General features: G+C 41.8%; 1 protein-coding gene across 1 annotated transcript; it reads right to left on the bottom strand.

The window, feature by feature from the left end:
- Nucleotides 1–7,450: 7,450 nt before the first annotated feature.
- On the bottom strand, nucleotides 7,451–17,575 carry hint1 (histidine triad nucleotide binding protein 1). The gene is made up of 3 exons (XM_059969937.1): nucleotides 17,418–17,575; nucleotides 14,701–14,805; nucleotides 7,451–7,734 (listed from the first exon to the last, which is right to left on the bottom strand). Exons 1-3 carry the CDS (start codon nucleotides 17,493–17,495, stop codon nucleotides 7,570–7,572), a joined length of 348 nt encoding a protein of 115 aa, XP_059825920.1. The 5' UTR covers nucleotides 17,496–17,575; the 3' UTR covers nucleotides 7,451–7,569.
- Between the last annotated feature and the right edge of the window lie 378 nt (nucleotides 17,576–17,953).

Raw genomic sequence — 17,953 nt, 5'->3', positions numbered from 1 at the left:
CCTCTAGTCCATCCCATCCATCACCCCTCTAGCCCAATCCATCCATCACCCCTCTAGCCCATCCCATCCATCACCCCTCTAGCCCACTCCATCCATCACCCCTCTAACCCATCCCATCCATCACCCCTCTAGCCCACTCTATCCATCACCCCTCTAGCCCACTCCATCCATCACCCCTCTAGCCCAATCCATCCATCACCCCTCTAGCCCAATCCATCCATCACCCCTCTAGCCCACTCCATCCATCACCCCTCTAGCCCACTCCATCAAGACCCGTTGATTCCTTTGACCTTTTGATCAAGTGCACACTGCTTGCACAGCTCCTAAGGCTGGGTCTGAAAATAGTGCTTGGTCAAAGTCATTGCAGGACTTAACTAGTTTCTATTAGGGGAAATCTGAAATCAATCCCACTAACTCAGAAGCAATTCTCTTGGCAAGAATCCATGGTCCTCCTACAATTCTATTAAAATCTTGCTACTTGAAAAACATAATGCTAAGACAAATAATCCCATTTGGTTTCTTCTGATACCAGAAAACAAATACAGCCTTTAAACCATTCTGTTATAATTTTAACGTACCAATGCAAAAATCACAGATTCATGTACTGTATTTTGAATAGCGGGGAATGTATGCACTGACACCATTCCACGTCCAAATAATAATTTGGGAGTCACTGAAGTTAATGTTAACGATAATCAGAAGAGATAGGAACAGGGCATTGATCCAATATCATTTATTTAACATTCTAATCCCAAATCAAGATCATCCATACTTTTCATACTCCTTATTCAAACTCTCTTATTAACATTTCATCTCCAAGATCATGGTCTCCTGTGTAAGTAAATCTATAAAATCTAAGTTTTGAATGGAAAAGTTTATTTTCTTTCTAAGACATGCATAATGGAGTCCAGTCAGAGTAAAACCAGCTCAAATGCTCAACCTTCAGTTTAGCACACGCAATACCAGCACAGACTCTACCGCCATATTTATAATGTTGCCAATTGTTTGTGTAAGTTGCTTTAAGAGGTTGACCATAGCCCCAACCCTCTTTGCACATGGTCATAAGCTCTTCTGTCAGGTTTTAACCACTTTCTAGATTCTTTACAGTTTGGTTTGGGGTGGGTTGGAGAAGCCATAGTTCTTCAGGGTATTGCCCGAGGTCCAAGCATCATCATTTGGTTTGACAATGACCTTCATAAGGTCATTGAACAGTTGTAAGATCAGAAGTTCATACGTTTGCTGATGACTGCACTCTGTTCAGCACCATACACAACTCCACATCCAGGCCTGGGATGTATGACAACACACTTCGAAGACTTCTGCTTTTCAACAGGTAACTCACCATCACCTTTTCAAGGACATCCAGGGATGGGCAGTTAAATCTTGGCTTAACTGGTAAAACCCACATCCCCTTATTGAGTTGAAAAAAAAATTCAAAAGGCAGGTGCAATTTATTGGGACCTGATGTAGAGTGACAACAAAGGATGTAATAGGAGTTCAGCACAATACTTGGTGGTGTATTTAGCTGTTAAATCACCTACTTTTTTCAGAAATGTCTATTGTTTTCTTTTATGACTTTTTCTTGCATTTTTATTTGCTTCATTGGCCACAAGTAGAACATGTAGCAGTCAAAATGAGCTTGATAAATTTGATAAATGGTGATAGTTAACTATTAACATTAATCAAAGGTGAAACAGAAACCAATGACCTTCTGCTTGGATTATTTTTGTTACAAGAATCCACAACTCAGGTGCAATTTGCTCCCAGTTCCTATTAAATAGAGCTTATCTGAAAGCTGAAAAATACATGCTAGCATTATTCATTTGCTTCTATCATAATTAATGTCCTTCAAGCCTCTTTTACCATTTTTGTTAAGTATTAATTTAGTGGAGAAGGAGCAAGATGCAACCAGGTTCCCCTGAAATAAGGAAACACGCAAGGACCCACTGCCTATTGTACTTAATTGTAAAAGTAACTGTCGCATTTGGCCAGTGGTCTTTGCAAATGATGATAATCACATTTAACTAAAGACAAAAGCAGCTAGATAGCATACTTTTTGCTTAGAGCAAATTTGTAAGGTTGCAGCCCGAGGTACTATGTCATTGATCATGGAAGGATAAAGTCATCCAGAAATGCTCCAGCTGGATGCTGGCCCGAACCATCTGCATAAGAAATTCGGGAGGAAACTTTGGGAAGCGTTTTGCATAGACTACCAGTACAGGCTGCATTAAAAATTCTTCACAGTTTTCAAGTCAGACATAGTCATCAAATAGGATTTAATCCTATTGGCAAAACAATGGAGGATACTTGTAGATGGAAAAAACTATATGAACCGAAGGCCCAATAATGTTGCTATAACATCACTAACATCCTCCAAAAGGACCATGACCTTGTTAGGTTTGGAGACTTGGCATGCCTCAATGATCCAGAGAACTATATTAGCTGGATTCTGGGCTTTATGCTTTGGCTCTTGGTAGGGTCGCCCATGCCAAACAGATCAAAGGGTAGAGGCCAGACTAAGAGTGATCCATTGGTCCTCTGTGTTTGTGGGTTCAGCTTAGGGCTAACAACCCTGACTGATAAAACAAAATTGCCACAGAAACAGCAATAAAGAATCCTCCTCCATCTCAGTGCGATGGAATTCCCGAGTCTCCACCTGGGACTTGTGTGAATGACAGTGGTGAAAACAGAGAAGAAACTACTGACATGATGAAGGAAGCCCTGAACACTGTCAGAGATGGAGGACATTCATTGTTGCCCTAAACACCAGTGGCATAACCGGCAGTAAGTAAGTAACCTTACTAACAGGCCAACAGGCACCTCTGTATTGGAAGAGGATATCTTTGTACCATGAGCACAGGGAAAAGATGATGCAAAAGGGAAATATTTTGAGTTCCACTTTGCTTTCAGAGTACATGGATTAGTTGATAGTCATACTGAGAGATTCATCCCCTGTATGTGGAATTTACACATTTAATGTCCAATGGCTGTTCTGGTCTCCTCCCACATCCCAAAGAAACACTGTTTGGGAGGTCAAATGCCCACTGCAAAATAGCCCCAGTTTGTTGATGAATAGTAGAATGGTGAGGGGAGGGGGCTGTAAGAATCAGTAATCAATTACCAGAAAAAAACACAGCAGGGAGAGGGATTGTTTGATTGGCTGAATAGCCCGCATGTCATAAGGAAATAATATATATCACTGTCAGGTTTGTTGGGGAATTGTAGTCTGTTTTTGTTCCTTGATCAACCATTCCCAATGATGGCATTCCTTCCATGGTTTTAGTGAGAAAGAAAATATGTTCCCACATTGCACCAGTGCCAACAAATAATTTTACTATTGAAGTGCATAGCCCAGGCGAGGGGTTGGCTGAGCGAGGGACGTCAGCTGGATTGGGCAGAGTTCTCAGCCCTGGATCCAGAGGTCAAAGCCCTATACTCTCAGTGGGGCACGGTGGAGGTGCGTGATGGGTTGCTGTTCTGGAGGTGGCCGTTCATTCACTGGTGCAATGCTTGTACGTCCCAGAAGGGGCCAGGCCGCCAGTAACTGGTGGGGGCCCCAATATAGGTCTACAGCCCCACCCAGAAGAAGGGACTAGCCCCCAAGTTTGGAAGCCGCTGGAAGAGGCCGGGAGAGGTGCTTGACTGTATCTCCGATGTGGTATACCAGCTACAGTTGCCTGAGCGGTGGAAGGTAGTCGTGCTACACCAGGACCAGCTGCCACCACTGACCTGGTGAGTCTGAAGGAAGGGATACTCCGGGTACACTGCCTCTTGCTTCACCAAACAGTCCCTCCCCTGGGGGGAAATGAAGAGAATGGAAAGGGGGGGTGCTACAGACTCGCACAGCACCCCAGGCGGTGGCAACCACCACCGGGACTTTTGGACTTTATTGTGGGCTCGAGTTGCTGGGGAGAGCTGTGGTGTTCCGGAGGAATGGCTGACAGTTCACCCCAGCACTACTAGCAGCCAGTGCTACTTATTGTTGTTTTAAAATGCATTTGTGGAATTATGGTGGGATGCTCAAGTTAATTTATTGTTATATTTTAGCTCCGGTTATACAGTTGTTGGCTTGTGCATTTGTGGGTCACCCTGACTGTAACGGGGGTGTGTAATAATCACCTCCCCCATCTGTATGTGACTGGGTTTGTTTGTTCTCAACAAGCAATGGTGATCTGTTATTGTGCTTGTCACAATAAAAACAGCAGTTGAGATAAACGAGCTCCTCGCTTCTGTCATTATGGACTGAATGCTCGCCACGATATTTGGGTAATTTACACTTTTCTAATTAATTGTACTTAAAACTTATGTTTCCTGTGTTTATAAATGATTAGTTTATTTCAAATAAGTTTAAACAATTGTAATTCACTAATTTAGTTTTGCTCCACCCCACATGCCATGATTATGTTGTACTAACACCATGAAAGGTTGACCGTTAGCATCAGGATCACTTACCAGCAGGTCAACAATCATAAATTCCACCATCGGTTGGATGGATTTTTGCATAGGAGGGGAATTGAGGGTTATGGGGAAAAAGGCAAGTAGATGCAAATGAGTCCATGGTCAGATCAGCCATGATCTTATTGAATGGCGGAGCAGGCTCGATGGGCCAGATGGCCCTCTCCTGCTCCTGTTTCTTCGGTTAGTTTTTATGCAGGTCAGCAGCAAGCATAGGCAGCTCAACTCTGATAGCAGTTCTGCACCAGAACGTCCAGAAAGTATATTTCTTTAGTTGCCTTGTTCACAACTTTTGCTATGAAGACTGCAGTTATAAAACTGATTAAAAGAAAGTGTTAACATTTGCAATATTCAAAGTACCACTTGCCAAAAATGAAACAACGGTGACACCTAGTGTTCAAATTGCAGTGAGAACTACACTAATCTATTCCAATGATTCATTCCTACCTAGCTGGGGGGGCGGGGGGGGGGGGGGGGTTGACAATCAGTTGACATTTAGAAAATTGCTGAAATGTCAAGGTTGCTCTCAGTCAATAGGATGGAAAACTTGGTAATGAGCCATTTTGTGAGACTCAAGTAAACATAAAAAACTGTTTAAGTACTTTCTACATCATCCTGAGGGAATATTCTTGTGGAGAGGCTAAACAGTTGGGAGGAAGAGCTGGGAGTAGAAATTACAGCTGAAACATGGGAAGACATCTGTGATAATGCAAAGAAAATCTCAGTTTTTAAGAGAACTAAAGTATTGCAACTCAAAATTCATAGAGCCCACCTGACTCCAGATCATCTCTTGAAATTTAAGACGGGGGTTTCTTTAATGTGTTCTAAATGTAAATACTGGACCTGTCCCAAACTTCAAGCATACTGGAGTAATAGTTTGGGTGAAATGGAAAAGATTCTGAAGATGGAGTTTGAACTGCACTGGACCCAGTGTCTTCTTTTAGGCTTACGCAGCAGTCATATTGTTAATGCACATCAGAAAAAACATTTTAACATCCTGACTTTTTGTGTGAGGAAGAACATTTTACTTTGTTGGATATCTGATAAGGCCCCTGGACTTTTTGGTTGGCGTAAATTAATCATGGAATATATTCAACTTTTTGACATGTATGGTACACTTAAAAACAAAGTTTTCATAAAACATGGCAACCTTTTCTGCAGTATGTAGATGTAAACCTGTCTGCTGTACTAATAAAGGGCTTTTGTATAGGATGTTGTGGTGATCTCTACAGTTTGATGGAAGTTTTCTGATAGCTAATATCTGTGAGGGGAAGAAATGTGAATGTAAATGTATCGGGAAATTGAAAGTTTTGTTATGCTAAGCAAAGATTTTTTTCTTTAAAGTTTGACATTTAATGCAAATGATGGTTGCCACTACTGCGTATAAGGATTTTGTATGTTCTCCCCAAGACCGCACACGTTTCCTCTGGGTGCACCGGTTTCCTCCCATTGTTCAAAGGTATCCATTGATAGGTTGATTGGTCATTGTAAATTGTCCTGTGATTAGACTAGAATTAAATCTGGGGATTCCTGGGCAGCATGGCTCAAAGGGCCAGTAGGGCCTATTGCACACTGTATGTCAATAAATAAGAAATAAATAGATGACATAATTTGGTAAGGTAGCAAACAGCTAGTATGTCATTGTTAACTATACCACTATGCTAAGTGCATGCTAAAAAAAAATTCTATTTTGTTGAATGAAGGTTTTATCAAGCTATCAATACTACAAAATGTACTTTTTTTCTATTATCTAAATTCATTTTCTATACTGCAAGTCTCCTTATTAATTTTGATCAAGCATGTAACAGCAGGCAAGTCAAGCAGGGTCTAGGAAGTTAATTTTGAAATTAATTCGTCCTTCTGCCATTTCGAGTGGACTGAAGTATTTTCAATCACATGCAAGTGTAATTCAATCTTATAGTCTGTAAAAATCCTTGAATTGCTATACTGAAGAGTTACTAACTCCCTTAATCTCATCCCTCTAATCTTTATGCACTTATATATTTTTGCCTCCAAATGATGCTTAGCCAGTAACATGTGAAAGATGTACTTAATAGCCATTACAGAAGTCTCCAAGCCACCAATTTCAAGTGCTATGTAAATGATTACCTCATTTCTCAAGTGGTTCAGTTGGTAGCATGATCACTCCTGAGAAAGTTCAGCACCCAGATTCCTTCAGAGATTTAGACTTGTAAAAACTCCAGACTGAACGAGCCCTGAACTACTGCAAGTTCAGTCATTTATGAGATATTAAAGCAAAATATAAATGTCTGTCCCAAGTGGATGCAAAAGTTTTTGAAGAACACAAGGATTCCTCCTAATGTGCCAGCCATTATTTATTCCTCACTCAAAATTACCGAAGCAGATCACCAATTTATTACCAGTGCTGTATGCAAGAACTTAGCTTGGTTACCCAAAATTGGAAAACTCAGTGTTCTAAGACCACCATCACATATTCTACCTAGTCTATGACCCAATGATAATAAGATTGCATTCTGTGCTTCCTGTGCTCCTCCTTCTCTATCTCCCTTCCTCCCATCCAGTTCCACCTTCACCTTCCTAACTCATCAGATTGTAGCATTTACTGCTGCATTTCCTGACATTACCTCCTATTCTGACTCTACTTTCACTTGCCCTCCCCAATTTTACTTGTCTTTACTATCCTCCACCAGCCATCTTCCAACTTCACTCCACACCTCCCTCAACATGCCTACCACTCCCCTCCTCACCAGTTTCCCCCTACCAGCTGTCAGCCTACCTCACTCTACCCTCACTTCCATCTCCCCTTTACACTCAGTCCTGATGCAGGGTCTCAAACCAAAATAGCAGCTATCCCTCTGCGACCACAAATGCTACTCAAGCCACAGAGTTCCTCCAGGTATTTCTGTTGCTTGTTATACAAGATAATTGGCTGCAAAAGCAATCTTGGATGTGTCATGATCTGTGGCACAAGATCTTTGTAAGGCAATACAATTTAAATAAACATGCAAAGGGATTCATTGAAAAGGAATTTATTTCACAAGCATTACAGGGAAATAGGTACTTTGTTCTTTTTGCATGCTCTTTCAGATCAAGCATGAACATTCCAAGGATGAAGTAAATGTTCAGTGGTAGCTAACCAGGTGGCCAGTCCATTTGACGCCCACCACAAACGTGCAGATGGATATGGAAGACAGACTGGCCGCCGTCTGGGCCTTCATTAAGAATAAGTCGGTATCCCTTTGTTAAGCCCAACTCTGCTGCAACCTTTTTAGCAACAATCATCAGGTGTCCCAGAAGCTGGAAAATATTTAAAAAGAAACTAGTATGAGTAGTTTAACAAATATATCAGCTTAAGTTTACTAGCACTCATGTAAAAACCACTGACATGCCTTCCCTGCTCAGCTCAAGAGTCCTAACTTGCAATAGCCCTGCAAGTGACCAGCACTTATACTCAATAGTTGTCGATAGACTATACTAATTAAGTTAAACTAATAAAAGTATTTCAGCTGTATAGACAAGGAATGCCTTGTTCTGAAAGACCAGCTATCTGTAGCTTTTTGCATCTCACTTACTGCCAAGGTGAGGTTTCAGATTTCCAGCAGTCTCAGTTCTAGACCACCCAACCCCTGAAACCTTCAAGACCAATTTTCAGACCACCTCTTCAAAACTTCATTATAAATTATTTCAACAAACACATCCCAATTTAGTCTTTTCATTTCCAGATTACTTTTTTTCTCTCAAGCATTTCAACATATTGTCATCCATTCTTTCACAAAAGTTCTTGTTCAAAATCTTCCAAAAAGGTTTCCTTCCTCCTCAGCACTGAACAGTAATGAGGGAGTTACTTTCTCCCCCCTTCAAATCCACAGTGCTGGCCATTCACCTGCAAGTTCTCCATCGCAAAGCTCCGCAGGCCTGGAATAGAAACAGAAAATGCTGCAAACATTTAGTATCTGATGGAAGTCAACTTTTCAGGATGAAGACTGTCAGAACTATGACAGAAAATTGTTTAAAATTGCAGAGAATGATCCAACACAAAGTAGATCTTCGGTAGAAGGAAGCTGGAGCTGCTCTGGAGATGAACTGCAGATGGAGTTATGTAGTTGAGAAATTTGAGAAAATGAACAAAGAAACACAAAAGCAAAATAATGGCAAACTTTCTATAGATGTGTGGTGGAAAGGGTGCTGACTGGTTGCATTACGGCCTGCTATCGGAATACCAATGCCTTTATGCAGGACATCCTACAAAATGTAGTGGATTTGGCCCAGTACATCACAGGCAAAACCCTCCGACCACTGAGCACATCTACAAGAAATACTGCCTTAGAAAAGCAGAATCCTTCATCAAAGATCCTACCACCCAGGCCGTACTCTTTTCTGACTGCTGCCATTAAGTAGGTAAAAGTGCCTCAGGACTCACCACCGGGTTCAAGAACTGTAACTGCCCCTCAACCATCAGACTCAAGAACAAGAGGAGTGTAGTTAACCCATCTTGTTATTTCATGCTCATGATTTATTGCTATTTATTTATAACTTCACTCTCAGTTTGTTATACATGGATCCTGTTTATAGTTACTGTTCTATATATTAAGTATACCCACACAAAAAAAGAATCTCAGGGTTGTACGTGGTGACATGCACGTACTGTATTCTGATAATAAATTTTACTTTAAGTCTCAGGATTCACATTGCAAGAATTGATCAAGGCTCACAACTGTGGATTCGTTTATTGGGGGGGGGGGGAGAGAAACTGTGTGGTTCATGTTGTACGCGTTACTGGATTCTGGGTACTATTTTTAAAATGCTGTTTTTGATCAGTAAGGACTGGCTCTGTGGCCTGCATTCAGCTAGAGGCGCCTAATTGAACAGAACTAAACTGAATACCCCTGGACTGATGTTGATAACTGTTCACTCGTCTTTTCCCACTTGCATAATTCCCCCCCCCCCCCTCACATGTTGGGTTGTCCATTGTTTCTCTAGGAATGGGTTCTCTGGCATTTCTTTTGTTTCTGAGTAGCATTCTCTATACAGGTAGTCCCTGGATTACGAACGAGTTCTGTTCCCGAGTCCATCTTTAAGTTAGATTTGTACGCAAGTCGGAGCAGGTAATCCGGTTTTATTGTGTGAGTTCATTACTACGTACCATTGTATTTAACCCGAATTTTCAATATAATAAATAGCCTTTGTGGCAGGCCATTTGCAAGTACGGGTTGTTCGTAAGTCGGACTGTCGTAATTCGGGGACTGCCTGTACATACTTGAAAATATATCTACTTGAACTTAAATAATTCCAATATAGTCAATTGTGTTTTAACAAGTTTATAGGTATTAACAGCAACACACACACAATGGTGGAGGAAACTCAGCAGGTCAGGGAGCATCTACGTTAAAGAGTAAACAGTCAATGTTTCAGGCCAATACCCTTCTTCAAGACTGAGGGGGAAGGGGCGAGATGTCTGATTTAGAAGGCCGGGGGGGGGGGGGGGGAGGAAGAGAGAGAAAGGGGCTACCAGGAAGGTGACAGGTGAAGCCAGGTGGAGAAAAACCAACCAACAGGAGAGGAGAGTAAACCAAAGAAGAAAGGGAATAAGGAGGGGACCCTGGGGGGAATAAGCAGGTGAGAAGAAAGGTCAGAGTGAGGAAGGAAGAGAGAAGATTTTTGTTCACTGGAAGGAAAAATTGATATTCATGCCATCAGGTTAAATGGTACCCAGATGGCATACAAGGTGTTGGTCCTCCTCCCTGAGGGTGCCCACATCTTGGCACAGGTAGAGTTGATGAATCAACACATCACAACAGGAATGGGAATAAAAATGTTAGGCCGCCAAGAAATTCCACTTTTGGCAAATGGTATGGAGCTGCTTGATTAAGCAACCCCCCAATTTCCAACAGGCCTCATCAACGCAGAGGAGGCCACATTGGGAACACTGGACACAATAGATGACGCCAGCAGATTCAGGTGAAGTGTTTCCTTACCAAGGTGAGGGAGGTGCTGCAAGGGCAGATGTAATACTTAGACCACTTGCAGGGATGAGTACCTGGAGTGAGATTAGTGGGGGAGGGCACAAATGGACAAGGGAATCACAGAGGGAGCGATCCCCAAGGAACACAGGGAGGATAGGCAGGTAAAGATAACATCTCTTTACAGATAATGTGCTGGATTCAGAGACTGATGGGGGTAGTAGGTAAGGATAAGAGGGATTCTATCACTATTACGGCAGTGGGAAGATAGGGTGAGCACAGGTGTACTCGAAATGGAGATGCGAGTAAGGTCAGCATCAATAGTAGAGACAGGGAAACCAACACTTTAAAGTGTTACGAATGTGCGGCAACTCTCGAGGGGCCGAAGGATACAAAGTCACCTCCTCCTTTTTGAGAATCACAAGATCGCTATTAATTCGGGTCTGGGACCCAGGAAATGAGACAGAGACACGCAGAATCCACAAGGTTTGGAATGTGTCCTGGTCTCAGTGAAACAAAGCCACTGATAACGGCCATTGTCTCTTGGAGACGAAATTGTGTATTGAGTACTGTACTATTCATTGAAGTCCCTCAGGGGACGACCAGAGTGGGCTGGTTGAGGGATTGCATCATCCCAACCCGAATGACATCTGAGACCCTGTGAGTAAGGATAAAAGAGGGGTCTGGGGAACAACCCCTTTAGACGCACCAGGAGAAATGCTAGAAATCCCGTGACAGCGTTTAATAGCGACAGCCGGTGGGGGACTCGTGTGCATCCTTCCCTTGCCTGGGATTGGCGGACTCACCACGGAAGAACGGCTTTAGCTAAAGGAGAGGCCACAAGCGAACGGCCACACCAACGAGACTCTGACGGATCAAAATCATAAAAGGAAAGCCGGCAAGTTTTTCTCCCAAAACTCTCTCTCTCCAACCATTGCAAACCCAGCGGTCCCCAAAGGCTGCAGCCTGCATGAACTGAGTGAACTGTATATTTCCATCGAACAATTCATTATCCCCTATACAACGATAGAGCTTATTTCTTATTTATTATTATACACGCACTTTTAGATTTAGTACTGATGACGTATATTATCTGTATATTTGCATTGATATTATTTTTGTATATTTTTACTAATAAATACTGTTAAAAATAGTACCGTCAGACTTCAACGGACCTCTCTATCTTTGCTGGTAAGTGACTCAGTTACGGGGTTCGTAACAAAAGGACATCCCAGATATCCTGCAATGGAAAGCTGCATCCTGAGAATGGATGCATCCGAGGCGAAAAAACAGAAGGGAATAGCATTTTTATAGGAGGTAAGAAATATAGTCAAGACAGCTATGGGAATCAGGTTCATAAAAGATGTTTGACAGTTTGTCTCCAGAGATGGAGAGAGAGATCAAGAACGGGTAAGGAGGTGTCAGAGATGGCTCAAGTGACTAAGGACAGGGTGGAAGTTGGGGGCAAAATTGATTAAATTGGCAAGCTCAGCATGGGTGTATGAAGCAGCGCTAACACAGTCGTCAATGTAACAAAGGAAGGGTTGTGAGTGTAACCAGGGAAAACTTCGAGCACAGACTGTTCTGCATGGCCGATGAAGAGGTAACTTGGGCCTGTGCGAGTGCCCATGGCTACCCCTCCTGTTTGGAGGAATTAGGAGGAGCCAAAGGAAAAGTTGTTAAGGGTGAGGACCGGTCCTGCCAGACAGAGAAGGGTGGTGATGGAGGTGGATTGTGGGTTCTTAAATCAAGAAAGAAGCAGAAAGCTGTGAGACCTTCCTGATGGGGGATAGAAGTGTATAGGTATGGAAAATCCATGGGGAAAGTGACAGAGTTATGAGGCATTATTGTGTTAAATATAATGTTACAGATGTATGAAAAATAGAACAATTTCAATGTTCTGAATAAGATACTTTATTCTTCACATGAATAATATTTTTCCTATACGCTTAATATTGAGACCCTTATGACTGATGCAAACTAGTGAGTTTTTGAATATCTGGTTGCAACAAGATTAAAGATAATCGAAGATCGCCACTTTTCACAACACCTAGACATTTATGAGCTCTTGATAGTAGATGAAGAGTTGGACTTAAATAACATTCAACTACATAAGAGGTGAGAAATCCAATTTTGCTTTCTCCCAGCAGTGAGACAAGTAAACCCCGTGGAGTACTGAGCTAAACAGCAGTTCGTCCTTCACCCTCGGCTCTGACCTTTTTAAATCTGGCTCAGCACTTAAGTCAACTAAACTTCAGTTCGCTTTTCCCACTTTTGATCCAGCCCCAAGTCCATTTCAGCAATGGCCACTGCGGCCGTATCCACATTCTCCAGAGTCCAGTTTGCTGAATAATTTAGGATACCGCAAAAACGCCAGATTGTGTGGAAGGTTCAAAAGCACAACCCCCAAAGGGAAATTACAGGCTGTGGATTGCAGTGATTGTACACCAGAAACAGGATAATTAATAGAATAGTTTTGTTTGCTATCTGTAAAGTTTCACCGTGATTCACCAAGAGCATCTTTATCAGAAGTTATATGGATCCCATGCATCTTAACAGTATTAATGAGCCTACCACAAAAGACCTCATCAAAAGCCTTCTGAAAATCCAAGTCAGACTACATCCACAGTTCTACCTCCATCAATCATGAGACACTTTGCATGAGCAAGAGTATAGTTATGGAAGTGACATTTGGAGATGAACAATCAGGGAGATATGAAGGGAGCAGTTAGTCACTTTAGAATGTTGAACATAGGGACGAGTTAAATACATGTCCGTGGTGTAATCTTGAGGGTGTCATGGAAATTGAGAAGAATGCAGAGACTGATGGAATCCTCATCAGGAATTATCCTCATGGCAAAGCTTGCCTCCTATCAGAAATACCATGTTATTTTTAGCTCTTGCTTTTTGATCTGTCTTTGATTAGTTAAAAGCCATAACAAAGTCATCTCAATTTTCAGCCCCTTTCAAAAACTGTCAACTTGAAATCCTCCACTCGATGACTGGATTTTCTACTCCTATGCTAGCCATTCAAAGCCTCTGCATGTATTAAATTCCGAGCTGTGCCTTAAACTTCACATCCACTCCATCCTGGCAACATGGTCATGACCAATACTGACAGGTTGCACTGCCACCTACAGACTCAATTTCAAACCCCCCACACACACATCATGCATGCTCTTCCAATTACCCTAAAATCTACAGATCTACACTGACTTCTGGCTCCCGGTTTTTGTCTTAATTTGCCCAATACTTTGCCAAGCAACCATTCCAACTTCAAGTCAAGTCACTTTTATTGTCATTTCGACCATAACTGCTGGTACAGTACATAGTAAAAATGAGACAATGTTTTTCAGGACCATGGTGTTACATGACACAGTACAAAAACTAGACTGAACTACGTAAAAACAGAAAAAAAACACACACACACACAACTACACTAGACTACAGACCTACCCAGGACTGCATAAAGTGCACAAAACAGTGCAGGCTTTACAATAAATAATAAACAGGACAATAAGGCAAGGTGTCAGTCCAGGCTCTGGGTATTGAGGAGTCTGATAGCTTGGGGGAAGAAACACAGTCTGGTCCTGAGAGCCTGAATGCTTCAGAGCCTTTTCCCAACTTTGCATAAGAAGCATAGAGGAATTAACCTTTTCCCCTTACAAAGTAAGTAACTTTCAACTTCCTTGGCCTTATTTCACCTTACTATACCCTTCCACTGTTTTTTCTGATCTTGTCAAAGCTCACTTGGATTCAGTATTACCTCCATTTTCTACTCTTTCCTTGACACCACCACTGGCACCAGGCTCTTCAGCTGCCTACTTTATATTCTCTGATATATCCTTATTCAGACCCTTTTCCTTACCATTTTGTTCTTAAAAAACAATCTAAGTCCCCTTCTTCAATCAAACATTTCAGCAATTCTCTAATTGCTAGCGTTTTCTCCTACAGCTTAGTTAAGCACATTGAAATATTTACACAAAATTAACTAAAATTGGACAAATCAACTAACTAATGGGTTTTTGGAGAAAACCAAGACTATGGACTCCCAGTCCAAAGCTTGAACATAATTACCATGCAGTGCAGAGATGACATACTGCTATCTACTCAAGTCTAAATTTTAAAGAACGCCTATAGAAAAATAGATAAATAGATGCAGTTAAAGTAGGCCATCACAGCAAATACTTCTATGGCTTTGCCAATGGATAATATCTAATCACATGAGCATGTAATTAACACATGCAATTTTAATTTAAACATGCTCTTGCTTTTAAAAAGCTAAAAATTAAAAATCACTCACCTCTGCATCAGAATCTTCTGCTTTGGACAACCCAGATATAGGCTTTTTGGGAACGACTAGAAAATGTGTTGGAGCTTGTGGTGCAATATCTTTGAAAACAATACACTGTAAAAGCAACATACAGTTAGCATTGATGGGAATAATTACTATCTCTTTCCACCGCTGACAATTTTGTTGCACTCAGTCTACATTAGTAATTTTAACACTTATTACCAACCCCAAATTTTCCTTGCATTTTCCTTTGCATAGGAAGAAAATGCGAACAAATTTTCTTCCTATGCAAAAATTACTTACATAGCATATCCCTCAGTTAATAAATTAACAGTAATTATAAAAAAGAACAGAGTAACCTTGAACTATTCCTTCTCCGTAATTTGAAGAGCAGATTTTTATGCATCTTTTAATCATGCCCCCCCCCCCCAAATCAAGAACATTTCTGTCTGAGTACAGGCCCTTAAAACAACCAAGGTTCTTGAGTCTTTCTAACTGGCTGGTATGGGATGATGATGGTGGTGGTGGTGGTAGGGGCGGGAGGGGTGCTACTGCACAGGACCAAGATAAGCTGCAGAGACTTGCAACCTTAGTCAGCTCCATCACAGACATGAGCCTCTGTAGTATCCAGGGCATGTAAAGGAGCAATGCCTCAAAAAGGCAGCATTCATCATTAAGGACCCCCATCACCTGGGACATGCTCTGCTCCCTACCATCAAGGAGGTAAGAGAAGCCTCAAGACACTCACTCAATAATTCAGAAACAGTTACTTCCCTCCTGCCACTCTGATTGGATATTGAACTCATGAACACTAGCTTATTTAACTCATATATAGTTACTTGCTGCAATTCACTTTTTTAAAATTACGTATCACAATTACTGCTGCCACAAAGCCAACAAACTTCACGATGTACACCAGTGATATTAATTCTGATTCAAGATAGTACAAAGTTATGGACTTGCAAAGAGTTAATTTACTGATGGAGGTTTGTCAATAACTGATTTCTGCCTGGATTACCTAGTCAGTGAGCAAGAGGTAATTCTTCTTTCTGACTTTGAGTAAAGTTGCTTATAAATATTTAGTGAGCTCTAGAGTCCTCTTTTTAGAAAAAAGAGGCTCTACATCCAAGTGCCCACTAAAACAAATCAGTTGCTTAGAGATAATGCCAATAAGTTCAACAATAATGTCATGAACCAGAAGGTAAAAATAAACACCAACATTAATTTTCTAAGCATGTTAAACAAATAAGATTGGTGTATAATATATGGGAGTAAGGTACAAGATCAAGTATCAAACTTAACATACTAATTACAAAATGTATGCAATTTTGTTACTGCAAAGTATGAGACATCAGAAGTACATTTTTGGAGGAGTTTATATATTGATTGGACAAAATCAAAGAGGCAAAGGTATTGTAGAAACCTTTATGGAATGCATCTAAGATTGCCCTTCAGACCAGTACATAGCAGAGCCTACCGAGGAACAGGCTACTTTAAGCATTAGTCTAATGTAATGAGGAAGGGTTAACAAGTGACACTGTACTTAAAAATTCCCTGATGGGTAGCAAACACAATTTGGTAGAATTCAAAATGCAGATGGAAGATGAACACGTGTCAATAGGCAGTGTCTTCAATTTAAACCTAGGTAACTATAATGGTATGGAGGAGCTGCCTAAATTACTGAAGATTGTCTAAGGTTACCTAGCAGGTTTTTTCCTTCCACTTAAGTTGGAAGAGTCTAGAATTAGAGGTCATGGGTTAGGGGCAGAAGGTGATAATGTTTAGGGGAATACAAGTGGGGGGGGGGTCTTCTTCACTTAGAAGGTGGTGAGAGCCTGGAACGAGCCACCAGAAGTGCTGGATAAAGGTTTGATTTCAAAATGCAAGAGAACTTTGGAAAGATACATGGATGGGAGAGGTAGTTAGATTAATAGCTCGGCACAGACTAGATGGGCCTAAGGGCCTGTTTCTGTGCGGGAGGGTTCTAGGACTCTTAAAAACCTTCCAAATGCACTAGCAAGATTGACCAATCAACGTCAATGACCCCTCGGGAGCAAGCCACCTTGTATGGTTTTTCCAAGAGCACGTTCACCAACCAAGCACCCCGCCACAGTAAATGATTACCAAGAAGGAGCACACAATCCAATGAAACCCGCCCAATCTCCCTGTCCCATAAACCTCCAACTGCTCAGTCACTCCTAGAACGTATCGGAAGCCGCTGGAACCCTAGGACCGCTTTAAAAATGAAACTGAGTGTCTCATCCGTTTTGCTTTGCTGCATTAATATTTTTAAGTTCCCACTTTATACTGCAAACTGACTGCGTCACCAAAAACTACCATATTTAAGATGCAATCGCATTTTCCGTATGAAATGCGTATTTCATGGTGAATCAGCACTATGAAGGATAATAATACGAGGGTTTTTATTTTTAAAACACGGACATAATATTCCCTCAGTGCAACGCTTGCAGAATTGCAGAAATACCAAAATTTCGTTCTATTGAAAACCTCAGATCCATTCATCTCCCTCAGCCTTCGAAAGCGGGGAGGTAGTGAATAAACAGAAACGGAAAGGGTTTATTTTCAGCCGCTCCTACAACTATTAAATGCTCTGATAGGGCAGAAGCGAGGGACTGGGGAGCCCACGCCCACCTTCCCGGCAGGCCAGGCCAGGCCAGGCGGCGTGGACCGCTCTGCAGCCACGAGTTTCACGTTCTCCCCTTTACCTTGTCATCCTGGTGGAGAAAGTCGCACGGGATTTCTCCGCGAATGATCTTGCCGAAGATAGTGTCCCCACCGGCCATGGCGCTCCTTCTCCGCAAACCCGGCTCTGCCAAGCCTCGCAGGATGGCACCGCCCGCTCCAACCGCCAATCATTGCAGCCCGACCGATTGATTGGCTCACGGGTGGCGGTGCCGCTTTGATGGACGGATAATTCCACCAATCCGTCGTGTGGTCGATGATGGCAAGCGCAGCGCCTGAGCCTCTCACTTTACACTCTAATGACGGTAGTTGCAACTCCTTGCAGATCATATTTAACTTTTTTTTAGACCTTTGCATAAATATTCAAATTTTAACATTAGGTTGTAACATAATTCTTGCTCCCATTTTTGCTTGCAATCTTCTTGAGATCATCAGACCTATCCACCAAGATTGAAAGTTCCTGAGTGACTGCTCACTAAACTTGTCTCTTTTTTGGTGACTGCGTTAACATTACTATTAGAGTCATAAGCATCATTACGTGCTATATCATAGTAATGTG

This window comes from Hypanus sabinus, chromosome 5, assembly GCF_030144855.1.
Source record: "Hypanus sabinus isolate sHypSab1 chromosome 5, sHypSab1.hap1, whole genome shotgun sequence".
Lineage (NCBI taxonomy): Eukaryota > Metazoa > Chordata > Chondrichthyes > Myliobatiformes > Dasyatidae > Hypanus > Hypanus sabinus.
This window is presented reverse-complemented; position numbering and strand designations above follow the sequence as displayed.